This window comes from Pecten maximus, chromosome 11 (assembly GCF_902652985.1).
Source record: "Pecten maximus chromosome 11, xPecMax1.1, whole genome shotgun sequence".
Lineage (NCBI taxonomy): Eukaryota > Metazoa > Mollusca > Bivalvia > Pectinida > Pectinidae > Pecten > Pecten maximus.
In genome coordinates, this window is record NC_047025.1 from 8463300 (window position 1) to 8488989 (window position 25690).

Consider the following 25690-nt stretch of genomic DNA (forward strand, 5'->3'; position numbering starts at 1 on the left):
TGTTTCTTGCAGGACACAATATTAAAATATTTTATTGTCCACTGCTTTTGAATGCATTGGAGGCTGTTGGTAAAACAGACGAATTTCTAGAATGTGTGTCAGGATTTCTTGATACTAAATTACTGTTTAAGATTGGGATGCCTGGCCTTTCTTCATATTCACAACCAAATCTGTTCAAAGTAATAACCAAATCTAACTACGAAGCTCATGAGGCTGTACAAGATGTTATTTTTTTACAAAAGCTGGTGCGTGAGAGTAAATTAGAAGTATCTGATGAGAGTTATGCTAATGCTACATTTTCAGTTGATTCAGCAAAAGAGAGTCATGGATATGCAAAGAGAGTACGAGTGAACCTACCTTCTTTGAAAGGTTTGGTAGGGAGAAAGATTTTAAGCGAAGCTATGGCTAGGAAAGCTGCAGGCAGTGGACTGAACTATAGTTGTTTGAAATTAGCATACACGAGGAATGGAGTGGATGTTATAAGAAATGTTTTTGGAGAGAAGTGAGGTATGAAAGGGGTAAGAGTGACCTGATCTTCAAAAATTGCTGACACTGTTGGGCGATATTTTTCAGAGCTGCAAGTGTGTGTAAATGAAGTATAAGCAAAACTGACAATGTATGATCAAAGATCAATTCAAAATGTTTTGATTTATAGCTCTAGATATATGCTGTTAAAAAAAAATATGTCTGTCATTCTTTGATATGCCAATCAACAAGTTTTTAGCTTTGTGCAAGTTTTTGGAAACCTTATAAATCTAAAAGTGGAAGTGATATTATGGCAGAATAATGTGTCAATATATACTTGTTGCAATTTTTCTACAAACTCACTAAGTATTTGGATAAGCTAGCTAAATACAAATTATACAATCAACACCATTCTTATTTTATTAATGCCTACATTAGATGGCTATCAGTGATATAATGGCAAAATTCTGCTGAATATTTACCATTTTCCATGTAGTAAACTTCATATTTCGAGCTTGAAAAAAACATTTGAAAGTTTGAAAAGTAGAATTAAACTCAAACTTCATAGGTGCTTCCTTACCAAAAGTGCTTGATTGAGATTGCTTTTCTTGTTTAAAGGTCATTTGTCAAGGTCACTGTTACTAAACATAGAAAATTGGTTCCTTTACAAATACTTTACAAAAATGTTGCTAAGGCATAATGTTGCTATGGCTTCTGAAGTAAATATCATTTTCTGTTTTGTTTGACAACTGACATACCTTCCATTTGTATTTTCATGAAGATTTGAATCTCCTCTACGAATCTTTTAGAAACAAATTATATATCCCTTTTTTATATCACTTTTAAATTGACATATAATAAGGCTAATTACATGTATACTTGTACAAATATTTTGGAAAATCGTTGTCAAGGAGATAATTTTTGAACTAAGTCTAGAACCAAAATAAGCTCAATGACCTATGTGTTTTTGTTAATATTTTGACAAAAGACATCCATAGGTGCACAAAAAAACACCAATGAAAACAAATTAGCTATTATTGCATTATTTTTGATTATGTTTAGTCAGCGAGTATGTATCTCATTTCGCTGTACATCTATTCTGGTATTTTAGGGCCCGTTATCAAGGAGACACTTTTTAAACTAAGCCTAGCGAAAAAATAAGCTCAATGACCTATGGTTTTTTGTTCATTTATTGATACAATTGATCCATTAAGGTGCAAAAAAACATGAACGGAGAAAAGTTAGTTATTCCTTCATTATTTCCTATCATGTTTAATTTGATATTTTATTTTGCTGTATATTACATATGGATACAAAAATGTATCAACCAGAAAAAAAAATAAAGTATCATTCCATTCATTTTTCTTCGTCTTTAATGACCGACTGGTTATCCCAGTATGCTAAATATCTGTGCAATTTTTTGCCAGGGTCGTTGTCAAGGAGACGCTTTTTAACTGGCGCTAGCGAAAAAATAAGCTCAATGACCTATGGTTTTTTCATCATTTATGGACACTAGGCATCCATACGGACATGAAAAAGTACAAACGAAAAAAAGTAAGTTATTTCAAAATTGATGAGCCAGCTACCTTAAATAGTCACATCATTGTTGCAAATCTAACAACATCATGACTGACAAACACAAATATGGCGGTCTCAACATGTGAGTGAACGTGTGCTTTTATTACCCATAATTCTTACTATGTCACACTAATCACCGATCCGATGATAGACATTCTTATACGGCAAATAGCGACAAGACCTACACTTTACATGCAAACACACTACAAACATGTTCCTTATATAATACAAACAAGTAGAATGATTCAAGGACATTTATTTATTTTCTAAAAGTACGATGGTCCGGGCAATAGTATTTTTTTTTAACAATTTAGAATCCGGCACATTGTACCCAGTACAGCGTGCATGGTACCAATGTTGGCATCCAGCTCTACTTCAGCCGACCCACACCTCATTTCCCTGGTCCCCTTTGTGTTTTAGGAAATAGAGTTGACGAGCCCGCCAAAGTTTGGGGTTCACTCTCGGGTAATGGTTTCTCTGGTAGAGCTTAAATGATATTACAATGCTATATAAAAAGGTATCCACCGAAAAAATACAAATCACAACAAAACCACACAAAAATAACCAAAATAATACATGAAAAACAAATTAAATAAAACTCGATTGAGTTATGATGACGATCTAATAAACAGTGTTTACCCTTGGAAAATTCTCACTAACCTCCTCAAAGGACCTTCCCAACTCTGTTTGCATCTTCAGCCAATAGTCAGTTTTCGCGAGCGTATTCAACTCCCGCAACTAAAACAGTTAAGTATATTAGCAATGTATGTAACGATAAAACATTATATTTACATCAGATCCGAGACAACTTCATCAGTAAAGAAGTATCTGAAGTCACGAAGGAGGCTGACCTGAGTCGAGGAGGTTGACCCGAGTCGAGGAAGTTGACCCGAGTCGAGGAAGTTGACCCGAGTCGAGGAGGTTGACCCGAGTCGAAGAGGTTGACCCGAGTCGAGGAGGTTGACCTGAGTCAAGACATTTTGCAATGGCGCCGCAAACTCCGACAGTCTGGGTATCTTTCCTCTGCGAACGTTCCCGGAAAGCATACAGCGTTGGGTGGTTGCGTTCTGGATGCCACGCTGGTAAACTTCAGTGGCCATTGTAAGGCCAACCGACAGAAATACTTGGACCACATTGCCACTGGGGGAACGCCAGGTGAATAAATAGTAATATGATGTACAATGTATATATTTTGCGTAAAATAATGTACAAGTATCCTTAACGGCCAAATTGCTTGTGAAAAATCAATGAAACAGATATAACAACCGCGTCAGCATTAATTATAGTATGTAATCATTATTTTGTAGAGCTGTTTGCATGAGTATTGATTAATATTTACATTTACACTGCAGCCCCACTATATAACTTAACCAAGCTCACTTGAAGGTTACGAGTCCATAACTTCCAAATCTTTATGGTTTGCCCATCTGTTGAAGTGAATACAGTAGACGTAGAAAGGGATGAACAGGTTACAACAAGTAACTGGGTAGATAGTTGGGGTACAGACCAGATCAGAGAATGGCAGGACGAAGACCAGTATATAGGACAGGTTAAGAATCTTAAGGCTCACCTTACTCACATCCCAAGTAGACGAAGCATGCATACATACCCCTATGAGGTTAGGGTATATTGCCAGCTATGGGATAGGCTCACTACTAGGGAGGGAGTATTGTGTGTCAGGGATAGTACCTTAACTCATCATGAAATATATAGGGTAGTAGCACCTGAGAAGATCAGAAGGCAAATCCTGTTACAGTTACATGACTCGAAAACAGCTGGTGACTATTTCACCAAATGGGCGGAAGCATATCCAGTAAGAGACCATACTGCCCTCACGGTTGCGGGCAAGTTATGTTCAGAATTATTCAGTAGAATTGGGGTATCAAAGCAAGTACACTCAGACCAGGGTAGAGAATTTAAGAGTGAATTATTCAAACTAGTTTGTGAAAAGCTGGGAATAGAAAAAACGAGAACAACCCCTTATCGTCCGCAGTCTGATGGTCTAGTTGAATGCCTGATTAGAACCCTCTTACAAATGCTATCTATGTATGTGAATGACCACTATAACGATTGGGACGATCATCTCCCTTATATTCTAACAGCATACACAGCAACTCCGCCTGTTAGCATTGGGTGTAGCCCAAATCTCCTAATGTTAGGAAGGGAGATAAATCTTCCCATAGATGTAATAGTAGGGATGCCCCCTGGGGAAGCTGAAGTCCGGTGTCATAACCTGCATGTGGACTGGCTCCAGAGTGCAATGAGAGAGGCTTTTATGACAGCTAGAGAAAATCTAGGAATAGCTGCATCTCGGCAGAAAAATTATTATGATAGAGGTCTAAAGGCCCGTCAGTATAAGGAAGGGGATTATATCTGGAGATGGTACCCCCCAGGGCTACAGAACAAACTTGGGCTTGGTTGGTCAGGACCCTATAAAATAGTTAAAAAACTGTTAGAAGTAGCATACCAGATTCAGAAAGCCCCAGGTCACAATCCAATAACAATTCATGTAGACCATGCTAAACCCTATCAAGGCAATAAAACACCAGATGTATGGCTACAAAGTGATGTAGAGCAGAATGAGAAGGAACCATTAGGAGGAGGTACAGATTATGAGGGAGGAGGAGAGTATGAGTACCATAGTCCAGGGGAGGTAACTACACTTTTGAGGACCAGGGCTGGAAGGATTATTAAACCAAAGAAAATATTTACACCGGAATAAAAAAAAACTTTTGGTTAGAGCTAAATACTTAATTAAATACATAATATTACATTGGATTTTGTCATTGTATGTAACACAGTTTTGTCACTTTGCCATCAAAGATGGATGTTGTCCAATTGTTTGAAGACAAGGAGGAGAGGGAGGAACTGGACAGCGATATGCGAGTATGATGGACAGAGGGAGGGATGCCATGTCCGGTCCAGGCATGTTCAGACAAGGTTTATGAGACATACAAACAGGTGCGAACCCATTGGGTAGAGGTGCACAGAGAAGAAGTGGTCAAGTACCGGTGTCAGGTGTGCTCATTTGGGCAATACTGTAAGCAACAGCTCACCAGGCATTATGTGAGGAGACACAAAGTAAACCTACAGGAGGCCAAGGGCCTGGTCAGTGATACAGAGGGAGTGGCGGGACCCAACAACAAATATGTCCCCACCGGAGGATTTTGATCCCCCTGAGGCCCGTGACTGAGCGGGTGGCAGCCTATAGGGAGAGTGTGTCGCGCCAAAGGCGTATGGCTGCGTCATCTGGCCTAGGGGTGCCCCAAGCTCCTCCGGTGCACCAGAGTAGGGACCATGAGATCCGTTATCATAGGGACCAAGAGGGGAAATACTTCGCCACTACGAGGACCAGAGGCTGGGGAGCTAGCAAGGAGGAGGAAATACTGGCGATGTCCATTGGAATGTTATTGGCTGATGAATGCCAACTGGAAAAAGGCAAATTCAACATAAAGCGCTAGCGCGTTTCATTAAATTTGCCTTTGTCCGGTTGGCATTCATCAGCCCATAACTTCCAACTAAAAGCAGTTCAATGCTTAAATATACTTTAGATTGTTGGTTGCAAATTATTCCATTTTCCAATTTGTATTCCAAGGGAAATGAACAAAGCTCATTCCAGTTTTTGTTCTTCCCGAAGACCGTACATTATTTCATTCGGTGGAGAGGAAAACCAAATCAGATCCAATTCAGATGATCACCTCTTCCATCGATGAAATAAGGAATATGGGTTCGGAAGATATTGCCGACATGCTCCAGGATACACGGAGAAGGGAAAAGCTCGCGACAGCTAAAAAGGACAATATCCTATCTTTTTACAAGGAGGTTGTAGTAGCTTTGCAGGAAGTATCATGCTTGCAGTTTCTTTTGCAAGACCATCACTGCTCATGGTCTAGCGAATTGAAATGAGAACCCATCTGTCGAATAACAAATATACCTGTTTTACAATACCCAATCGCCTGTTCCTCAGTGTCTGTGACCGTTTTTGTGGGTCCTGGACGTATTCCATTAATACACTGCCTTGTCTCCGTCCTCTACATTGTTGGCCTTTAATGTTATTTCCAGGATTGTGGCCCTTATCATGTTCTTTGATGTTTGAAGCCTGATACCTATTAGTAAGCTCTGAGTAAATGGTGTAAGATTATCTGCTGTCCGACTTTTGTTCATGCCGAAACGCAGCATTAATCAAATGGTACACAAGGAAATATTTAATAGCAAAATGTACTTACTTTTCGTACGTTTTTTTTTCCGTTGCCAGATAACGAGGAATCTGATGATGAGTAAAGTGAGTACTATGATAATTATATTCCATAAATGTTACCATGTACTTTTGAAAGAACGTCTGGATAATGTCAGGTTCGGAAGATCCATAGAAGAAATTGACAAATTTTCAATTCATTAAGTACAAATAGAAAAGAATTTGGTATGTTTGAAATATATGTGGAATTGTTGATAAAAATGAATATGTAACATTAAATATTATATGATAGCGGTAAGAAATTTTGAATTGTCCCGCCAAAACAAATTAGGTATGATTAGTACGGGCTACCGTAGTTAGCATCTCTCCGGAATCCCAAGAAAACGGTTGGTTTCAGGTACTGTGTTACTCAATTTCCGGCTGCAGCGACCATTTTGCATTAGGAGAAGTGACGGGTAGAGGGTGGTGAGGCGGTTGCTTGGCTAAGGTGAGTTAAACATTAAAGAATAAGCCAAAGAAACAAAAATAGCAATTTCCCGTTAGAAAAAGGGTGATTTTACAGCAAAATGCACAGGTGACATTTTCAATTAAACGTCGTTCTCGAAACAACCGAGTACTTGGATCATGCATATACTCACCATGACTCTCACTTTTACTCGCGTATACCTTTTCCGGCGGAAGTAACGCGATTTGCGAGTGTTTACATATTTATATATAGCTATTATAGCGGATTACCACTGACCTGTCTTATTAACATCAAGTTCAAAACAATAACGGACACATGGTTTGGTTTGGTTTGGTTTATTTTGTTTAACGTCCTATTAACAGCTAAGGTCATTTAAGGATGGCCTCCTGTGTGTGCGACATGTATGCGTGTGGTGAGTGCGTATGTGTGTTTTTGGAGGCTGCGGTATGTTCGTGTTCAGTCTCCTTGTGATAGGCCGGAACATTTGCCGATTTATAGTGCTACCTCACTGAAGCATACTGCCGAAGACACCCAGCAGGACACCCCACCCGGTCACATTATACTGACAACGGGCGAACCAGTCGTCCCACTCCTAATATGCTGAGCGCTAAGCAGGAGCAGCAACTACCATTTTTAAAGACTCTGGTATGTCTCGGCTAGGGGGACAGAACCCAAAGCCTTCCTCACAGCGGCGAACGCTGATCAAAAGGCCAAAAGTGAGGCATTGTCAAGGGACACATTAGGAAGAAGAAAGTTGTTCAGAAAGAAAAAAAGATAAGATCCCAAATTCAGTCGCCTCTTACGATCATGCAATGGGGGCAGCAGGTACAATTCTTACGCCCTACCTGCAGGGCAGACGGACACATGGAAGCAATGAAGATATTTGTTCGCCGTGGTCACAACTTTACATTTTACAACACTTGGAATTTCAAGTCTGTCAAATATAGAATATGTCTTATTTAATAACGTATTTCAGCTCATTCACTGGATATTGAGACAGAAAGATACAGAAACATTTCGAATGTAACTCCTTTGATGTGGAAGATGAATATCACTTTTACTAATTTGTAGCAAATTTCAGACTCTTAGAGTTGAATATAAAAAAAATATTACTGGAAGAATGCTTTAGCTTTTAAGATTATCCAGCTTCTAAATTAGCAAAGTATTAATGAACTATGTGCATTAGGTAAATAAATTTTCGAATCAAATAAGTTAAGAACTGCTTGAATATGTTTTGATCTTATATAATTGTGTATTGTATGTTGTATGTCATAAGGGATTCGTTCTCTTTAAATTATTCTGCATTGAATCTCTGCTGTATTTTTGCTCTGTTATACTGATGTGGCAATGGCCTGAAGTTTTGAATAAAACTTGAAATTTGAATCAAAACATTTTGTGCTTTCATATAAATAATCGTTTATACGACTCGTAAAATCAATATGAGCGGGGTGCAAAACATCTGCTACCGGTATAGATCTAGTATTGAACCTAGTATTGCATAAATGCATCTTCCCTGTGGAAACCTCACTCAAGCAGAACCTTGAAAAGTAAACCGGTAACTTGTATGGAACGCCGACAGGGTCAAAATGCGAACTGTTTATTCTTTTTTTTTTATCCTTGTTTGCTATTCTGCATTCCTAATGCTTATATTTCAGTCCAATTCCTAATTTCTTATTCTTACCGGCTATTTTTAATTCCTTATGCTTATATATCATTCTAATTTATATTTATTCTAACGTAATATTTGTTGTTACTTTGCATTCCCGTTTGCCCTAGTCCATACTTGCCTACGATATAACGCTTCTTTCTTCGTTGCAATCTTAAAGCCATCTACCCCTAAACAACCTAAAAGTCTTTTTGCACACGTGTATGAATGGCAATCCAAGATGCTCATTCATGCTCTCCTGACATTAAAATGACCACTGCGAGGGTCTATACGGACAGAATAAAACACCTAGATGGGACTAAATGGGTGTTCTGGGGTAAATAGATATCTAATTTATCTACATATGTAAGGTAGGTGTTATGTCACACCCGATTTTATTGTATTTGCACCAAATTCGGCCCGACACCAAACGGTGTCGGATAATTCCACGTTTTCATATAGTAGTGCGCTCTGCCTCTACACCAGACATGGTGACAGGGTCAGAGGAAACTCGGGCTAGATTCCTATGTATCCAGTCCGAAAATTCGGCTTTCCTACTTTTGCTTTGTACACTATGGATGTTGTCGGAATATGTCTTTGTCACGTTTGTTGTCGTATGATTATTCCGGACATTGTCTCTTGAATATCAAAACCGTCTAATAGTTGGTTTTTCTCGGGTAGGCCGATTATAACTACTTTTGGAATAAGACGTTTAAAAGGTTTACAACAAATACCATTGTCTTGTTTTTGCTATTGTCCTGTTGTAAATAAACACGATCGACAGACAGACATTGTCCCTGTACACATTGGCTCTCCTATGAACTGTCTACTGACAGTCATTGATACATATATATATATACTCGTACTGTATTACAGTTTTAACGACATCATTATTTGTACGGGTTGGATTTCCTACTTTCGCTTTGTATATATAATACACTTTGATGTAAGAGACATGGATTTCCCAATATATATATGTTTTCGTGTCGGTGTATTTGAGATAAGATAAGATAAGATAAGTTTATTTCTGGTTCAGGACATTTTATAGTCCTTAATACCAGACTCAAAAAAAAAATCCCGATATTAATATACATATATGCATAACACATATCAAAAACATGCACAAAAATACATTAAGATTGAATTTCAGTCCAGTATATTACATTATGTTTTATATGGTTATTTCAGCTGTATAGCTATAGAAGATTTTTTTTTTCCAGTGATTGTCCGAAGCGTTTTTGAAAGCGTTTATACTGGGCGCGGATACGATTATTTCAGGTAGACTGTTCCAATAGTTTACTTATTGAGAAAGTACTTTTCCTAGGTGCTGATGTTACTCGCTTCGGTTGATTTTCTTAGAGTTTCCTCTTCCGCTGTGTCTCTGTGACGCGTCTTCCCATAACACCACGGTATTACAACATTCCTTGTTGTATGTACCATTGAGTATTTTGTATAACTCAATCATATCTCCTCTAACTCGTCGATAGGACAGTGTTGGAAGTTTAAGTTTTTCCAATCTTTCGCTGTAGCTGAGGTTTTTCATCCTCGGAAGACACTCGGAAGACACCCTGCGTTGGACGCCCTCTATCATATGTATATGTTTGCTTCGGTATGCATACCATACTGGGCTAGCATAATCAAGGTGGGAACGTACAAGGCATTTGTAAAGAGGAACAAATGTTTTTTGTATCCATAAATTGGAATGTTCTTCTTAGGAGAGGAAACATGGAATTTGCTTTTTTTAACTTTTTCGCTGATGTGGGCTTCAAATGAGAGATCAGAATCTATTATAACGCCAATATCTTTTTCCTGTGTTGTTGTTTGAAGTGGGTTTCCTTTAAGGTTGTATGTGACATCTTGGTGATCTTGATCCTTTGTTATTCCTTTACCTATTCTCATGTGCTTACATTTGTCTGGGTGCATTTTAAGAAGCCATGTATCGGTCCAGTTGCACATATTGTTTAGGTCATCCTGGAGCTCAGTGCATTTTTTTTTAGTATTGTACAGTGGTTTGGAGTTTAAGGAGGAACATTGTATGTTCAGTTTCATGTTATTTATAAAAAAAGAATTACAATGAAGGGGAGTAACTCCTTTACTGTACATTTGGAGCTAGACCACTCCATTCAAATCTGTGCAAGAGATCAAAATGGGATCTCACTATTGAGTGATCTTTATTGGTGGTATGTTCCACTTTAAAGATTCAATCAAGGAAAACCTACATATGAAATATTTTGAGATCTTAAGAAGAATTTTCTGTGAAATATAGAAAAACAAAACAACAACAAAACAAACAAAACAAAAAGCAAAAAACTAAACTTCAACGGTCAGCCATTTTATTTTCTTTCATATTCAAAATCAAATGAATATAATTATGGGTCATGGGAAACCTACATATTAAGTTTGGGAAAAATCTTTCCAGTACTTCTCAAGAAATAGCGATTTTAACTTTTTTACTTCAACTGTTAAAATCAAAGATGGCCGCCTGGCGGATATTTTGTTTTCTGGATCCGACTCAAAATCAAATGTGTAAAACTAGGGACCAAAGGGTACGTATGATGTTTGAGAAAAATCCTTCAAGCGATTCTCAAGACATTTCAACTGTCAAAATCAAAGATGGCTGCCTGTCGGCCATTTATATACGCGATCAGACTTAAAATCAAATGGTCACAACTACAGAGCAAGAGAAACCTACATGTGAAGTTTGGGAAAAATCATTCCAGTACTTTTCAAGATATCGCGATTACGAGGCAATTTGAAAAGTCCATCATACAGGTAGTGGGCTAAAAATGCTGAAGTGACCATACGGGCTGCCGTAGTAGCATATATATACGTACATGTATATATTGCATCTAACCCGTGCAGTGGCGTACACCTCAAGTCTAATTTGCAAGAGTGCGTGTAGTACTCGTATGTACTCGGGGAACAGTTAAGCACAGCTAATGCTAAATTACAGGTGAGTGTCTTTGTCATTGACTTGTTCCCTTGACCTATCACAAGCTAATTTTAATATGTAGAAGCCAGAATGTGTATGTACCCATGTACATAGATTATGAAATAAATCTCAACAACTGTTGTAGCGGGAAAGCACTTGACATTTGATAAATGTTAAGTGGTTTCCCCCCACTTCAACAGTAGCTATGATATTATATAACTGAATTATGTGGAATGTTAATTATTACACTGTTAGGGGTTAAATGGGAAACTTTTGGCATTGGAAACATAAGGGTATGGAGTACACAGTGGTTGATATCAGGTGAGTTTACTGATAATGATAATGGCAAGTGAGGAAGGATTCTCTATTTATAGAGTGACATACACATGTTTTACCCGTATAGCTAAATCGTGAGACCAGGGTGTGTTGCTGTGTCACATACACGCCTACCCGATTGTATTATATTGTATTATCCTCGTTTCGATCTATCTATTTTCAGAGAAGGGTAATGTTCTATTTTACACACAATAAGAATTACGTCATTACATTATCGTCTATCGCGCTTTGTCAACACAGTGCATTTTAGTTATCAAGTTTCAAGTTTTTTTATTGTTCACTCACACACATGAAAATGTGTTACATGAGAACATTTTTGACAAACAAAAGAAAAAAAGCTTGCAATAAGCAAAACACAAGTAACTATAGTCCCGGCAAGAATAACCCGTCGTGTTGAACTTTAATTAGCATATTGATTACAGACGAGTCTATAGTAATTTAGGGGAAATATGTGCTTTGTATATATAAGTATATATGTTAGTTGTTTATAATGTAACAAACCTTAATCATCAGCTGCATCATTTGTATGTATACTGGTTTAGATTTAGTGACAAAACAGTTCGCATGTGAACATAGTTACTTGAATATGTTTAAACCATGCATCAAAAAAAAAAAAAAAATCATTCCCTGTGTTGTCAATATAAAATTGTAACAAAAACGAATGGTCCAAAACAGCACCCTGCTGGACACAGTAGTATTCCTAATCAATATGCTTTGTTAACACACCTGTGCACAAATGGACTACCCACTTTGAATAGTCCACGAAAAGGCCAACGCGACAGGTCATTCTGGTTTGACTATACCTGTGTACATATATATATTTATTGTATTTTTGCCAGTGGAATGTATGTTTTAATGGTCTCGGGGACGAATTTCACTATTTGGTTAAATGTCAAAATGAAGAAATCCACTGGTATTAGATAAAAACATATATGGCTCACTACTTTCTGAATAATCCAACCGCTCTCAAATGAGACCGTCTGCTGAATCTTAATTTACAATGTTCAAATTATGAACAATCTAGCACTATTTCTATGAAAAGTGATGTTATTGGTTTGAATATATAGTAAATGTACATATACTAAAAGCAAAATGTGTAAAGATGATTTTGAATGGTTCCCGAGACTTTTTTAATTTCCTTGTTTAATAGCCTTCAAAGACTTTTATTTGTTATTTTGCTTGTTGAATAGCCTTCAGATTTTTGTTCCTTATTTTGCTTGTTTAATAGCCTTCAGAGACTTTTGTTTGTTAGTTTGCTTGTTGAGTAGCTTTCTGAGACGTTTGTTTGTTATTCTGCTTGTTGAATAGCCTTCTTAGACTTTTGTTTGTTATTTTGCTTGTTTAATAGCCATTTGGGACTTTTGTTCCTAATTCTGCTTGTTGAATAGCCTTCTGAGACTTTTGTTTGTTATTTTGCTTGTTGAATAGCCTTCTGAGACTTTTGTTTGTTATTTTGCCTGTTGAATAGCCTTTTGAGACTTTTGTTTGTTATTCTGCTTGTTGAATAGCCTTCTGTGACTTTTGTTCCTTATTTTGCTTGTTGAATAGCCTTCTGAGACTTTTGTTTGTTATTTTGCTTGTTTAATAGCTTTCTGAGACTTTTGTTTGTTATTTTGCTTGTTGAATAGCCTTCTTAGACTTTTGTTTGTTATTTTGCTTGTTGAATATCATTCCGAGACTTTTGTTTGTTATTTTGCTAGTTGAATAGCCTTCTGAGACCTTTGTTTGTTATTTTGCTTGTTGACTAGCTTTCTGAGACTTTTGTTCCTTATTCTGCTCGTTGAATAGCATTAATTTTTTCCGAGACTTTTATTTGCTATTTCTCTTTATTTCTCTCTGTATTTAATTATTCGTTCATCAATTATCATTTTGATTAAACAGTGTACGTTTTTTTTAAGATAAGAACAAGTGCTACGCTGTTACGACCACATCGCACAAAAGCCTAAACAATAATCATGGTAAGTTTGATCGAGTGACAAAGGGGCATGATAACACAGGGAACGTTTCGGGAAAATATTCAATGACTGCTACCTTAAAACAAGATTTATTTTCCTAGATATCTCATTTATTTTGCATAATTTGATATTCTTTCTTATCTGACATATGCATAGAAAATAACAATCTAATTAAAATCTAGATGGTCATTCACACTACGTTACATATACATCTAACAACATCCCATGAGGGGTCACGTCGAGGTGACCTTTTGGATTCGCCAATCAAATGACTTCTTCCAGAATCTTGGAAGTGAATTTCATATGTCCGAATTGGCATGACTAGAGTACACACATTGAATTATATGTCAATTTGTTTCAAGTCATTTCGTCCTACATAGGATATAGCTATATACATGTGCCGAAATGGTTTGCTTCAGATGCATGCTGTGGCGAAATCGTTTGCTTCCAAGACAAATTGACAATTCGCCCTGAAAGTGAAATAAACACATCTCAAAGGTCATCAGAACATGACCCCTCATGGGATGTTGTTAGATGTTCATGTAACGTAGTGTGAAGGATCATCTAAATTTTAATTAGATTGAGAAAATAATGATAATTTTTGGTTAAGAATATGCTTTGTAGTTTAATTTGTTTTTTTTTATTTAGTTTCTTCGACAATGGATGTTGCGGATATTTAATATTATAATCCTCATTATCGTTGTGGTAGTTCTACTAAACATCTCGAGAAGTGTTAATATGTTCTTAAAGACAAACAATATAACTCCGTTTCAAAGAACTTCATTCCATGACAAAAAAGCTGGGATTCCTCAAAACAATTTGGTGATCAAAATAGATTCGGCAAAAGAAGATTCAAAGTCGGCTAATGTGAATGGAGGACAAATTATGTTCCCGGAGAATCGCCCTCTGAGTGGGTATATAGTGTACGACTGTAGCATAAAATATGCTGGGATGTGTGGCGGATTGGCAGACAGATTATCCGGCATACTGAGTACATTTGGCTTAGCAATCATATCGCGTCGCCATTTTAAAATCAGACATGACAAACCGTGTGCGCTTGACAACTACCTTGAACCTCACAAATATGACTGGAAGCTAAACGAGTCTATAATACCTATAACTGCTCAATTCATGAATTTGATTGACAACAACTCATACCATCTCAGGGTCAGTGCTGTTAAAACTAATCATCTTGACAATGTTTTTCGTAATGACGTCACACTGATACGGATGAATTGGGATATGACGCAGGACTTTAGGTTGCGACCGAATATCACAGATGATTTTCCATGGATCACAAAACTCCAGTATGCTGATATATATTCCGAATTATATCACTACCTTTTCAAGCCCGGTAAAATAGTTTTAGACAAATTCGCCGACATTGAAAAAAGAAGAAAGCACGGACTTTTAGCATGTTCTCATGCACGTGCCGGGGATAATCGTAATGCAGATTTTACAAGGATTTGGAAGTTTTTATCGAACTTGGACAGTTCAAAATATGATATTTACCTAGCATCAGACCAACAATATGTTCGTGATGCTGGCATTAAATATCTCCATGGATATGACGTCATAACCATGTCGGGCCGATTAGGGAACATAGACTTCAGTGAGGTCGGGTGTGACGCCTTTATGACGAGTATGGTGGACTTTTACACTCTAACCAAGTGTGATCTACTGGTAATCACAGACAGTGGATTCAGTATGATATCGGCATATGTTAGGGGTACCTCTGACAACCTATATTGCACGGGGAAGCTTGACATATTTCCTTGTTCACGAAACACGCTGGAAGATGTATATCCGGGCAACATGCTTGCACCTACTCGATTAAAACTAAATTAACGTAGGCGGGTAACAAAGGAAGCATTAAAAAAAAGAGAGAAAAAAAGAAACAGAAAAAAAGAAAGAAAAAAAAAGAAAAAGGAGAAAAATAAAAAACACCGTATCGAATGTATTTGTCAGTCAATGATTTCAGATCATTATATTGCATTATTTATGAAGAACAATCGCAAGTGAAAATGTTTATCCATGATTTCATTGCAATCACTTATCATATTTATGTAAATCATTATTAGTGTAAATTTCACATGTGGTCATCTCTGATGACACGCTTGCCATCGGTGCATAATTAATGGTCATCTATATAGGAAAATAATGAGGAATTTTAAAAACGAATTAATATCTCAAAATTTATGCAAATCGAGTCATGTATTATACCAAAAGCTTTGTCTGCTATATGTAGTTCCTCAAAATTATTTGCTATAGATGCTAAAAGTTTCTTTTGTGGAGCTGTAACGGTAAGATATAGCAGGGAGTAATCGCCAGTTACACAGATAATCAAACCCCCAAAATAGCCTTGCCGTTATGCTCACAAGTATCTATAGCACAAAATAGGAGCATTTGTTTGACCGGATTTCATTTTACGTACATATGAACAATTATTATGTTTTGGCCTTGACATGAACATGGCGGCTTTGAATAATTTTACATGGTATGGCATAAAGGGAGGCACAGACATTTGGCAGAATGGCGTGGTTATTTTGTGCATTATATGCAATACATACCAGCTAATTTCAGTATTAGCTCTACTGCTATATTTTTGTTGTTCTTTTATTTACATTATGTAATTTACACTATTCGCACATCCAAATTCTATAATTTTGGTTTACATATTTTCCGTTATATTGTTTTAAACGTTTTAGTCTTAGGATCAAAAAGAGAAAAAAGAAATCATCTCAAAGTTATATTTCTGATAACTTTATTTTCTTCCCTGTTATATTAAAAAAAAACAAGTCTAATAATTTATTACTGAAAAAACTATGTTGCTTAAAAATGCGGATGATGATAATGATGATGATGCATGAGATTGTTTTGAATGTGTATGTATGTTTGTTTTTTGTATATGCTAGATGTAACTGGTATTTATCAGAGTGGAGCGTGGGTAATCGTGCCAATGACTCAGTTGACGTGGCTAGAGTTGATTTGACCAACACGGAAACTGAGCCCTCGACAGGATTGATCAGGCTACCAGGAATCTGAATACATATGTATGTATGTGTGAGTGAGGGTGTATATATGTATGGTTTTCTATGTACTTATTGTTGTAGATTAATTGAAGATGATGATGATGATTATTATTATTAGTAGTATGACGAAAAGATGATGATGATGATGATGATGAAGATGAAGATGATGATGAGGAGGAGGAGGAGGAGGATATTTTGTTGGTGATATGTGTTTTTGTGTGTGTATTTATGTATTAAAAATGTGTTTAAAATTTAAAAATTGAAAATAAGAAAAGAAACATATATAGTACAGAAATGATACATGTGTAAGTGTGATTGGGTTTGGTTTGGTTTATTTTGTTTAACGTCCTATTAACAGCTAAGGTCATTTAAGGACGGCCTCCCGTGCGTGCGACATGCATGCGTGTGGTGAGTGCGTATGTGTGTTTTGGGAGGCTGTGGTATGTTCGTGTTAAGTCTCTTTGTGATAGGCCGGAACTTTTGCCGATTTAGAGTGCTACCTCACTGAAGCATACTTGCGAAGACACCCAGCAGCACACCCCACCCAGTCACATTATACTGACAACGGGCGAACTAGTCGTCCAACTCCAAATATGCTCAGCGCTTAGCAGGAGTAGCAACTAAGAGTTTAAAAAAAATGGTATGTCTCGGATAGGGGACAGAACCCAAAGCCTTCCTCACAGGGGCGAACGCTCAACTAAAGGCAAAAAGTGAGGCATTGTCAAGGGAGACATTAGGAAGAAGAAAGTTGTTCAGAAAGAAGAGAAAAGATAAGATCCCAAATTTAGTCGCCTCTTACGATCATGCAATGGGGCAGCAGGTAAAATTCGTACGCTCTACCTGCAGGGCAGGTGTAAGTGTGAGTGTGTGGTGATGCAATGTATTTATAGTACGGAAACGAAAAAAAGTAAAAGGGCCTGTTTCCAAAATGGCCCCTTCTCTGATTCAAATTTCCTGTTGGTGGTGCATTGCCCATGCCGTTGTGGTCACAAATCTATAAAGTATAAAGATTTAGGTCACTTGGTTTGTTTTTTATGGCTCCTCAAAGTTGTACCTTTCAGAAGCTGTCTAAGTGTTGATAAAATGTGCATGTTATGTAAAATATTAATGAAAATCTAATCAAATGATGGTCACCGTAAAGAATACATTCATGGCATGATTGTGACAAAAAACCATGTTTCCATCGCGCCATTTGGCTGTTTTATGGAAGAAACAATCTCAAAAATGCCATTTTTGATGATAACATTTTAGACACAAAAACTGTGTTTTTTTTAGAGAATATACCCTTTTATTTTTATCCTATTAAACAGTACGTAATATGCTATTGATGAGAGGAAAAAATCATCAACATGTAAGTGGTGGAACATTTTCAAATCTTGGGTTGAATTAGCCTATGGTTGAATTGCCGATTTTCGACTTTCTTTAGATAATTAACAAAAACACAAGAGTATTTGCTCGGTATGTTGAGAATATGTACACAGATATGAAAAAAGTGAGAGAAACACTTTTCATAAAAAAAAATCCAAGATGGCTACTTCACAAGTGGATGAAGACATTGGCTGACAAATAGACAGAACAACAAACAAAACTAGATTTGATCAAGATCAAAACACGGGATTTCCAACTAGAAAATGATTGCAGACGTGCTCTCGTTCTGACGAACGCTTTTGTACGTTTTACCTACGATTTCTCTTCGTTTTCTCTTCGTTTCCCTTCTTTAACCGATCAATTGACTTTCAACCCTCTCTGTGACCTTGAACTTCGAAGGACAAAGTCAAATATGTGCATACCTTTTGTAGCCAGTCATTAATGCTTTATATGTGCCAATTATCATGTCTGTTGGTGTCAGAGTATTGGAGGAAAAACATTTCAAGTGTAATTGTAGGATAATAGTTAATTTTGGCAGTTAAATGTTTTCCTATGTATTTTTTCTGAGACAAAGTTGACGTTTTGACCTGGAAACGTTGCAAAAATCTTCAAACAAACGTTTTCTTAATAAAAATTAACCGTTTGAAAGAGAATTTGAAATTTTCGATTTTTGATCATTTGACCTCTGTGACCTTGAACGAAGGTCAAGGTCATTGAAAAGCAATCAAGTTTGTAGGCATCCGTACATGTTATCACTGTGCCAAATATAATATCTGTGTATGTAACGATTTTGGAGCAGAGGGTAATTAAGTGCATTTTGGGGAAACTTTGAATTTTGGCGGGAAAACAAACATTTTTTATCGCACGACCATAAAACTTGCACCGTTCGTCTTTATTATTAATGCACTTTGCAATGCAGTCAAAAAATTAACTCATTTTGAATTTTGGACCTTGATTTGACCTCGCGCTTAGACCTTGACCTTGACATATTTTCTGATAACATATCGCGGAGAAAAGTGAGCCCCGCCAATGAACTACAACATGCATTGATTGTTTAAGGGAAAAACGAACGAATCAAGAACCTGATTCAAAAGAACTTTTGTTTAATTTTTTTTTTTTGATTATTCAAGGTCAGTGAAAAATAACTTCTTTTGTAGCCACTCTTACGTTCTATGGTTGTGCCAAATATCAAGTCTGTATGTTCTATATGAAGGAGCTGAAACAAATTTAGGCATTTTTGCTCGATTTTTAGCCCACCATCATCAGATGGTGGGCTATTCAAATCGCCCTGCGTCCGAGGTCCGTCGTCCGTCCGTCCGTCCGTAAACAATTCTTGTTATCGCTAATCCTCAGAAAGTACTGAAGGGATCTTTCTCAAATTTCATATGTGGGTTCCCCTTGGTGTCTAGTTATGCATATTGCATTTTGAGACCAATCGGAAAACAACATGGCCGACAGGCAGCCATCTTGGATTTTGACAATTGAAGTTTGTTATCGCTATTTCTGAGAAAGTACTGAAGGGATCTTTCTCAAATTTCATATGTAGGCTCCCCTTGGTGTCTAGTTATGCATATTGCATTTTGAGACCAATAGGAAAACAACATGGCCGACAGGCAGCCATCTTGGATTTTGACAATTGAAGTTTGTTATCGCTATTTCTGAGAAAGTACTGAAGGGATCTTTCTGAAATTTCATATGTAGGCTCCCCTTGGTGCCTAGTTATGCATATTGCATTTTGAGACCAATCGGAAAACAACATGGCCGACAGGCAGCCATCTTGGATTTTGACAATTGAAGTTTGTTATCGCTATTTCTTAGAAAGTACTAAAGGGATCTTTCTCAAATTTCATTTGTAGATTCCCCTTGGTGCCTAGTTATGCATATTGCATTTTGAGACCAATCGGAAAACAACATGGCCGACAGGCAGCCATCTTGGATTTTGACAATTGAAGTTTGTTATTGCTATTTCTGAGAAAGTACTGAAGGGATCTTTCTCAAATTTCATATGTATGTTTCCCTTGGTGCCTAGTTATGCATATTACATTTTGAGACCTATCGGAAAACAACATGGCCGACAGGTAGCCATCTTGGATTTTGACAATTGAAGTTTGTTATCGCTATTTCTGAGAATGTACTGAAGGAATCTTTCTCAAATTTCATATTTAGATTCCCCTTGGTGCCTAGTTATGCATATTCCATTTTGAGACCAATCAGAAAACAACATGGCCGACAGGCAGCCATCTTGGATTTTGACAATTGAAGTTTGTTATCGCTATTTCTGAGAAGGTACTGAAGGGATCTTTCTCAAATTTCATATGTAGGATTCCCTTGGTGCCTAGTTATGCATATTGCATTTTGAGACCTATCGGAAAACAACATGGCCGACAGGCAGCCATCTTGGATTTTGACAATTGAAGTTTGTTATCGCTATTTCTGAGAAAGTACTGAAGGAATCTTTCTCAAATTTCATATGTAGGTTCCCCTTGGTGCCTATTATGCATATTACATTTTGAGACCTATGTGAGGTTCTCATTTTCATTTATTTGGATTTTTCTTGGTTTCTTATTTTTAAGGTGAGTAAGTGGTTAATTGTAGATGGTCAGTTTAGTGGTAGTAGGGAATTGGCCTCTAATTAGCCTTGGCGACTGTGAAGATCAGAGATAAGGTTTAAAGTAGTAATTGATAGAGTTAACACCAGTCGAGGTTGTTTAAGCCTGTAGTGTAATTATTAGGTCTTAAGTATGTTAGATGTGAATAGTTGTCAGTCCCTTCTGGGGATGATATATTGTACCTTGGTGGTCATTCTCAGAGGCTGGTGTGTATATATTATCAGAGGCTGGGTTAGGTCCGTATGGGTGGTTTATAAATAGACTCGTGGTCAGTCTCCAGGACTGGTATATGCATTGCCGCCTGGTCAGTCTGGAGGACTGGTTTATAAATAGGTATGCGATCATCCAGGGGGCGGGGCTACATTGAAATAGATTCTCAGCTCTGGTATATAAATAGGTATGTGGTCATTGGGTGGACTGCCTTAAAATAGCTTCCCAGGCTGTGGTATAAATAGGTATGTGGTCATTGGGTGGACTGCCTTAAAATAGATATGCATGCTGAGGTATAAATAGGTATGAGGTTATGATCTGTTTATAGTCGGTTCCTAGAGGTTGTATATTTAGAACTTGACCATGATGTCATTCTTTTATTAGACTGTGTTGGTGTTTAAGTTTAGCATCTATTGTGTAGGGTAGTGGGGTTAAGTAAGTGATGTCACTGGTCAAGAATAGTTTGCTGGCCATATATAAAGGGCTGTTAACTTAGAGTAGGGGCTTTTTGGACATCGAGTGGTTAGAGGAGTTTTCAGAGTGAGTCTGGAACAAGGAGTTAGTTTTAGAGAGTTTTTAGGGCTAGTGTTTGGAGTTGGTCTTATTAACAGAGAGACTTTGGATTTTATTATCTTAGTTTTAGATAGAAAGTATAGAAATGTGTAGAGTAGTTTAGTTTATGGTTTTGAGTCATAGTTTAGTGATATGTAATTAGGAACTTTACAGAACCTTTTATTGTGCAATTATTTTCTTCATCTTGGTTACTTCTAAAAGGAATTGGAGTGGATTTTATTTAGATACTGCTGGAATTTATTCAACTTCAGGCTTTCTTATTTACTTTGTGAATTATTTGTGAATTTATACGTTCTACTCCTGGAGTACATATTGGATTGGAATTTGATATATCTTGATTGGCAAATACTTTGAATGAAAGTCATATCTTAATAAAACTGAAGGAATTTTACATACCTGTGTATGTTTTGTTTTGAATTTCATCGATTAACGTAACGGTGTGGTGTCAGAAGAAATAAAGAGTTAGCAGAAACGCAACAAATTGGTGTCAGAAGTGGGATTTAAACTTATACATGTGCCTTGTTTATGACTGGATTACATCGTGTTAAAGCAAAACCATCTCTGGAGGTTTAGCCCTCACCTTATCATTTGCATTTCACTATGACGGAGGAAGCTAAGCTGGTTCCTGTTTATGGATTTGATAATTCTGGAAATAATGTTGTTATAAAATACGTGAACATCAGTGAGTATTTTGAATGTGAGCATTGTTATTCATTTGTGAAAATTGGACAGGTGTCCCATAATTGCCCAGTCTTGGAACCACTCCACGAGCTGTCAAATTAAGTTGATTAATTTTGTTGTTTTTGTGTGTGAATCAAGCAGTTTCACCTACATCCATTAATTAAGTTTTTAATGGAAGATATGGATGACAGAATGTCTGAGGACGAAGAGGTTGTCATTCGGACAGATGGAGGTACCCCATCACCACAGGGAATGGAGGAAATAATTCGTTTGAAGGAAGAACTACAGCATGCACTCTTAAATGCAGATGATGTTAAGCATCAGGGTGATCGGCTACAACGTCTTGCCGAGGATGCGGAGAGGGAAAAAGATAGAGTTGAAATTCGAGCAAAGAAACGAATTGAGGAAAAGGATGATGAAATTCAACACTTGAGGGACGAACTCTCAAGGCTCCATACACGCCCAGTTGTTGACTTGGATGGTCCTCATGTGAGATCTCCACCAAACCCAGGTATGTTCATAAGCCCAGGTTTTGGTGGCGGACGGAGACCTCCTAATGGCCAACATCCTATGTTTAACCCTTCATTATCGCGTCCATTACAAGGTAACCATGGGTTTCAACCAAGGTCACAGGCATCAAGTCCACAATTATATCAGCGATATTCTGTGCCAATGCCTGCTCCAAGTATGTTTGATGGACAGTCCTCTTGGGAAGGATTTATTCAACCATTTCTTTCAATGGCAGGGGCCTGCCACTGGGGAGAGGATGAAAAGTTGTTCCGACTTACTAATTCACTTCGTGGTATTGCAGCGGAATACGCTTTCACTCAACTCGGACCCGAGTCTACAGCTTCTTTCCAGCAGTTGTTGAATGCCCTCGAGGTACGGTTTAAAGACCAGAGGACCTTAGCTTCATACTTGGGTGAGTTGGAGGGGAGAAAATTACGTGACCGGGAAAAACTGGCAGAGTATGTGTCCGATATTAAGCGTCTGGTCCTCAAGAGTTTCCCCACAGCAGATGAACGCACTCGCGAGACAATTAATTTGAGGTACTTCCTTAAAGGCCTAAGTGATCAACAAATGGCAGTGGCTGTGGGAATGAAAAATCCCAAAACTATAGAGGAAGCACGGCAAGACCTGGAGACATATAGAAGTCTGCAGGATGAAATATCCAGTAAGGGAAAAGTTAGGTCTGTCGGGAACGGTAACAATGGTGAAAGTCGGTTTGTTACTGTAGAGGAACTTAACATGGTCAGTGATTCAATCATGGCATGTATGACATCTAAATTGGATAAGATAACAAGTGTTGTTGAGGAGATTAAGTCAGACAGAGACAAAGCTCAGAAAAACAATCGTCCTAAGCAAAAACGCAACATGGCAGAAGTTGAGTGTTACAATTGTCATGAGATGGGTCACTTCGCAAGGGAGTGTCCTCGTAAGAAGGACGGGTCTTCAGAAGCACCACAGGTGGAAAACTAGGATTGACCGAGACAAACGGCCCTGCCTCGGTCATGAAAGAGAACAAGTTAGCTTGTGAGACAATAAGACACATTCGTGATGGTGTTACCATGTTTTTACCTATGAATTTTTATGGTGTCAAAGGTAATTTTGTCGTTGATACAGGTGCAGCAGTGACACTCATGTCTGTTGGATTTTACTATAGTATTCCCATGGAATTTAGACCGGAACTTAATAAGTCAGATCCTAGGCTAAAACTAGAAGTAGCCAATGATGGTCTCCTATCTGTAGAGGGGATAGCTACTTTCAAATTCATATTGAAAAACACCAAATTCGAGTGGGACATGTATGTTACAGACATTCGAGAGGATGGGCTTCTAGGACTAGATTTCTTATATAATAATCAATATATGTGTGGAACTGATACTGGTCTACGGTTAAATGGAAAGAAATATGAAACTTTCATTCACCGAGCTCCCTTTGGTGTGTCAAGGGTTTCATGTGTTACAGAGACTATTATACCAGCAAACTGTGAGCGTGTTCTTTATGGACAGGTAGATTCTAGTCTAACATTTTTGAAACCGTGTGTTGTGGGACCATTACTAAAAGATAATGATGGTTTACTTATAGGGCATGCCCTTGTGACCCCTGGGGATAATATTCCTATCCCGGTGATGAATTTATCGGATGAGGATATTATCATACATTCCGGACAGTCAATAGCTAGTGTTCAGGAAATTGTTGACTTTAGACCGTTAGACCCTTGCGACAATGCTCAGTTCAATAGACAGGTGAACAATGTGTCCAGTACAGAGACCTGGCCAGAAGGTGTACAAAAGTTATGTGACGAATCTAGTGTGACCTTGACAGCAGACCACATACTGAAACTTAAGAGACTGTTAAAGAATCATGTGTCTGTATTCGCCAGTTCATCTGAGGACTTGGGATTTACTAATGTAGTGGAACACAAAATTGACACTGGTACAGCTGCCCCTGTGAAACAAGCCCCTCGGCGACCTCCTATGGCCTTTGCTAAAGACGAGGAGATAATCTTAGAGAAGCAATTAAAACAGGGTTTATTAAGGAATCCAAATCCCCCTGGGCCAGCCCTATGGTTTATGTCCGAAAGTCTGATGGTACCACTCGTCCTTGTGTAGATTATCGTAGATTACATGAGCTGACCAGAAAAGATGCCTACCCTCTACCAAGAATGGACGATTGTTTGGATAGTTTAAGTAAGGCTTGTGTATTTTCCAGTTTGGATTTACAATCGGGTTACTGGCAGTTTCCGGTGGCTCCCGAAGATAGACCTAAAACAGCATTTGTGACAAAAAGGGGATTGTTTGAATATCAAAAGATGCCATTTGGGTTATGCAATGCCCCTGCCACCTGTCAACGAGGTATTGAGCTTATACTTCGAGGGCTACAGTTTCACACATTACTGATATATTTGGATGATATTATCATTTTCAGTGATAGTGTTGATTCACACTTTGATCGACTTGGCCAGGTTTTTACAAAACTTGGTAGTGCGGGATTGAAACTTAAGCCGAGTAAGTGTCACCTATTTCAGACGGAAGTGAAATTTTTAGGACATATAGTTACGGGGGAGGGTGTTAAACCTGATCCCAAAAAGATAGAAGCAATAAAGAACTGGCCAACACCAAAGTCCCAGACAGATATTCGTTCATTCCTTGGTTTGTGTTCATATTATCGACGGTTCATTAAGGGATTTTCTAACAAAGCTAGTCCAATGAATCGCCTGTTGGAGGCCGGACAGGAATTCGTTTGGAGTGATGAATGTGAAAATTCGTATCAAGATTTAAAAGCTGCATTGACAGGGGATGAGGTAATGGCATATCCCAGCGATGATGGATTGTATATCCTAGATACTGATGCTTCAGATAAGGGAATCGGAGCAACACTTAGTCAGATGCAGTGGTCATCTCGTGCAGGGAAAGATGTTGAGCGCCCCATAATATTCGCTAGTAAATCACTCACCAAGTCACAGCGTCGCTATTGTGTAACGAAACGTGAACTCTTAGCTGTAATAACTTTTGCCCAACAGTTTCGTCATTATCTGTTGGGACGTAAATTCCTCATACGCACTGACCACAGTTCATTACGATGGATTATGTCATTTAAGGATCCTACAGACCAGACAGCAAGGTGGCTAGAAATATTGGC

At 37.8% G+C, this 25690-nt stretch overlaps 2 protein-coding genes across 3 annotated transcripts; both read left to right on the forward strand.

Moving 5' to 3' along the window:
* Positions 1 to 11220: 11220 nt before the first annotated feature.
* Positions 11221 to 15528, forward strand: LOC117337619. Of its 2 annotated transcripts, XM_033898684.1 has the most exons (3): positions 11221 to 11302; positions 13516 to 13575; positions 14221 to 15528. In XM_033898684.1, exons 2-3 carry the CDS (start codon positions 13573 to 13575, stop codon positions 15418 to 15420), a joined length of 1203 nt encoding a protein of 400 aa, XP_033754575.1. In that variant the 5' UTR covers positions 11221 to 11302; positions 13516 to 13572; the 3' UTR covers positions 15421 to 15528. The 2 variants fall into 2 exon arrangements, with proteins under 2 accessions (XP_033754575.1, XP_033754576.1); XM_033898685.1 differs by lacking the exon at positions 11221 to 11302 and having other exon boundaries at positions 13474 to 13575.
* An 8028-nt stretch (positions 15529 to 23556) lies between these two features.
* On the forward strand, positions 23557 to 24660 carry LOC117337838. The gene has a single exon (XM_033898964.1). The coding sequence runs from the start codon at positions 23557 to 23559 to the stop codon at positions 24658 to 24660; it is 1104 nt and encodes a 367-aa protein (XP_033754855.1).
* The last annotated feature ends 1030 nt before the right edge of the window (positions 24661 to 25690 follow it).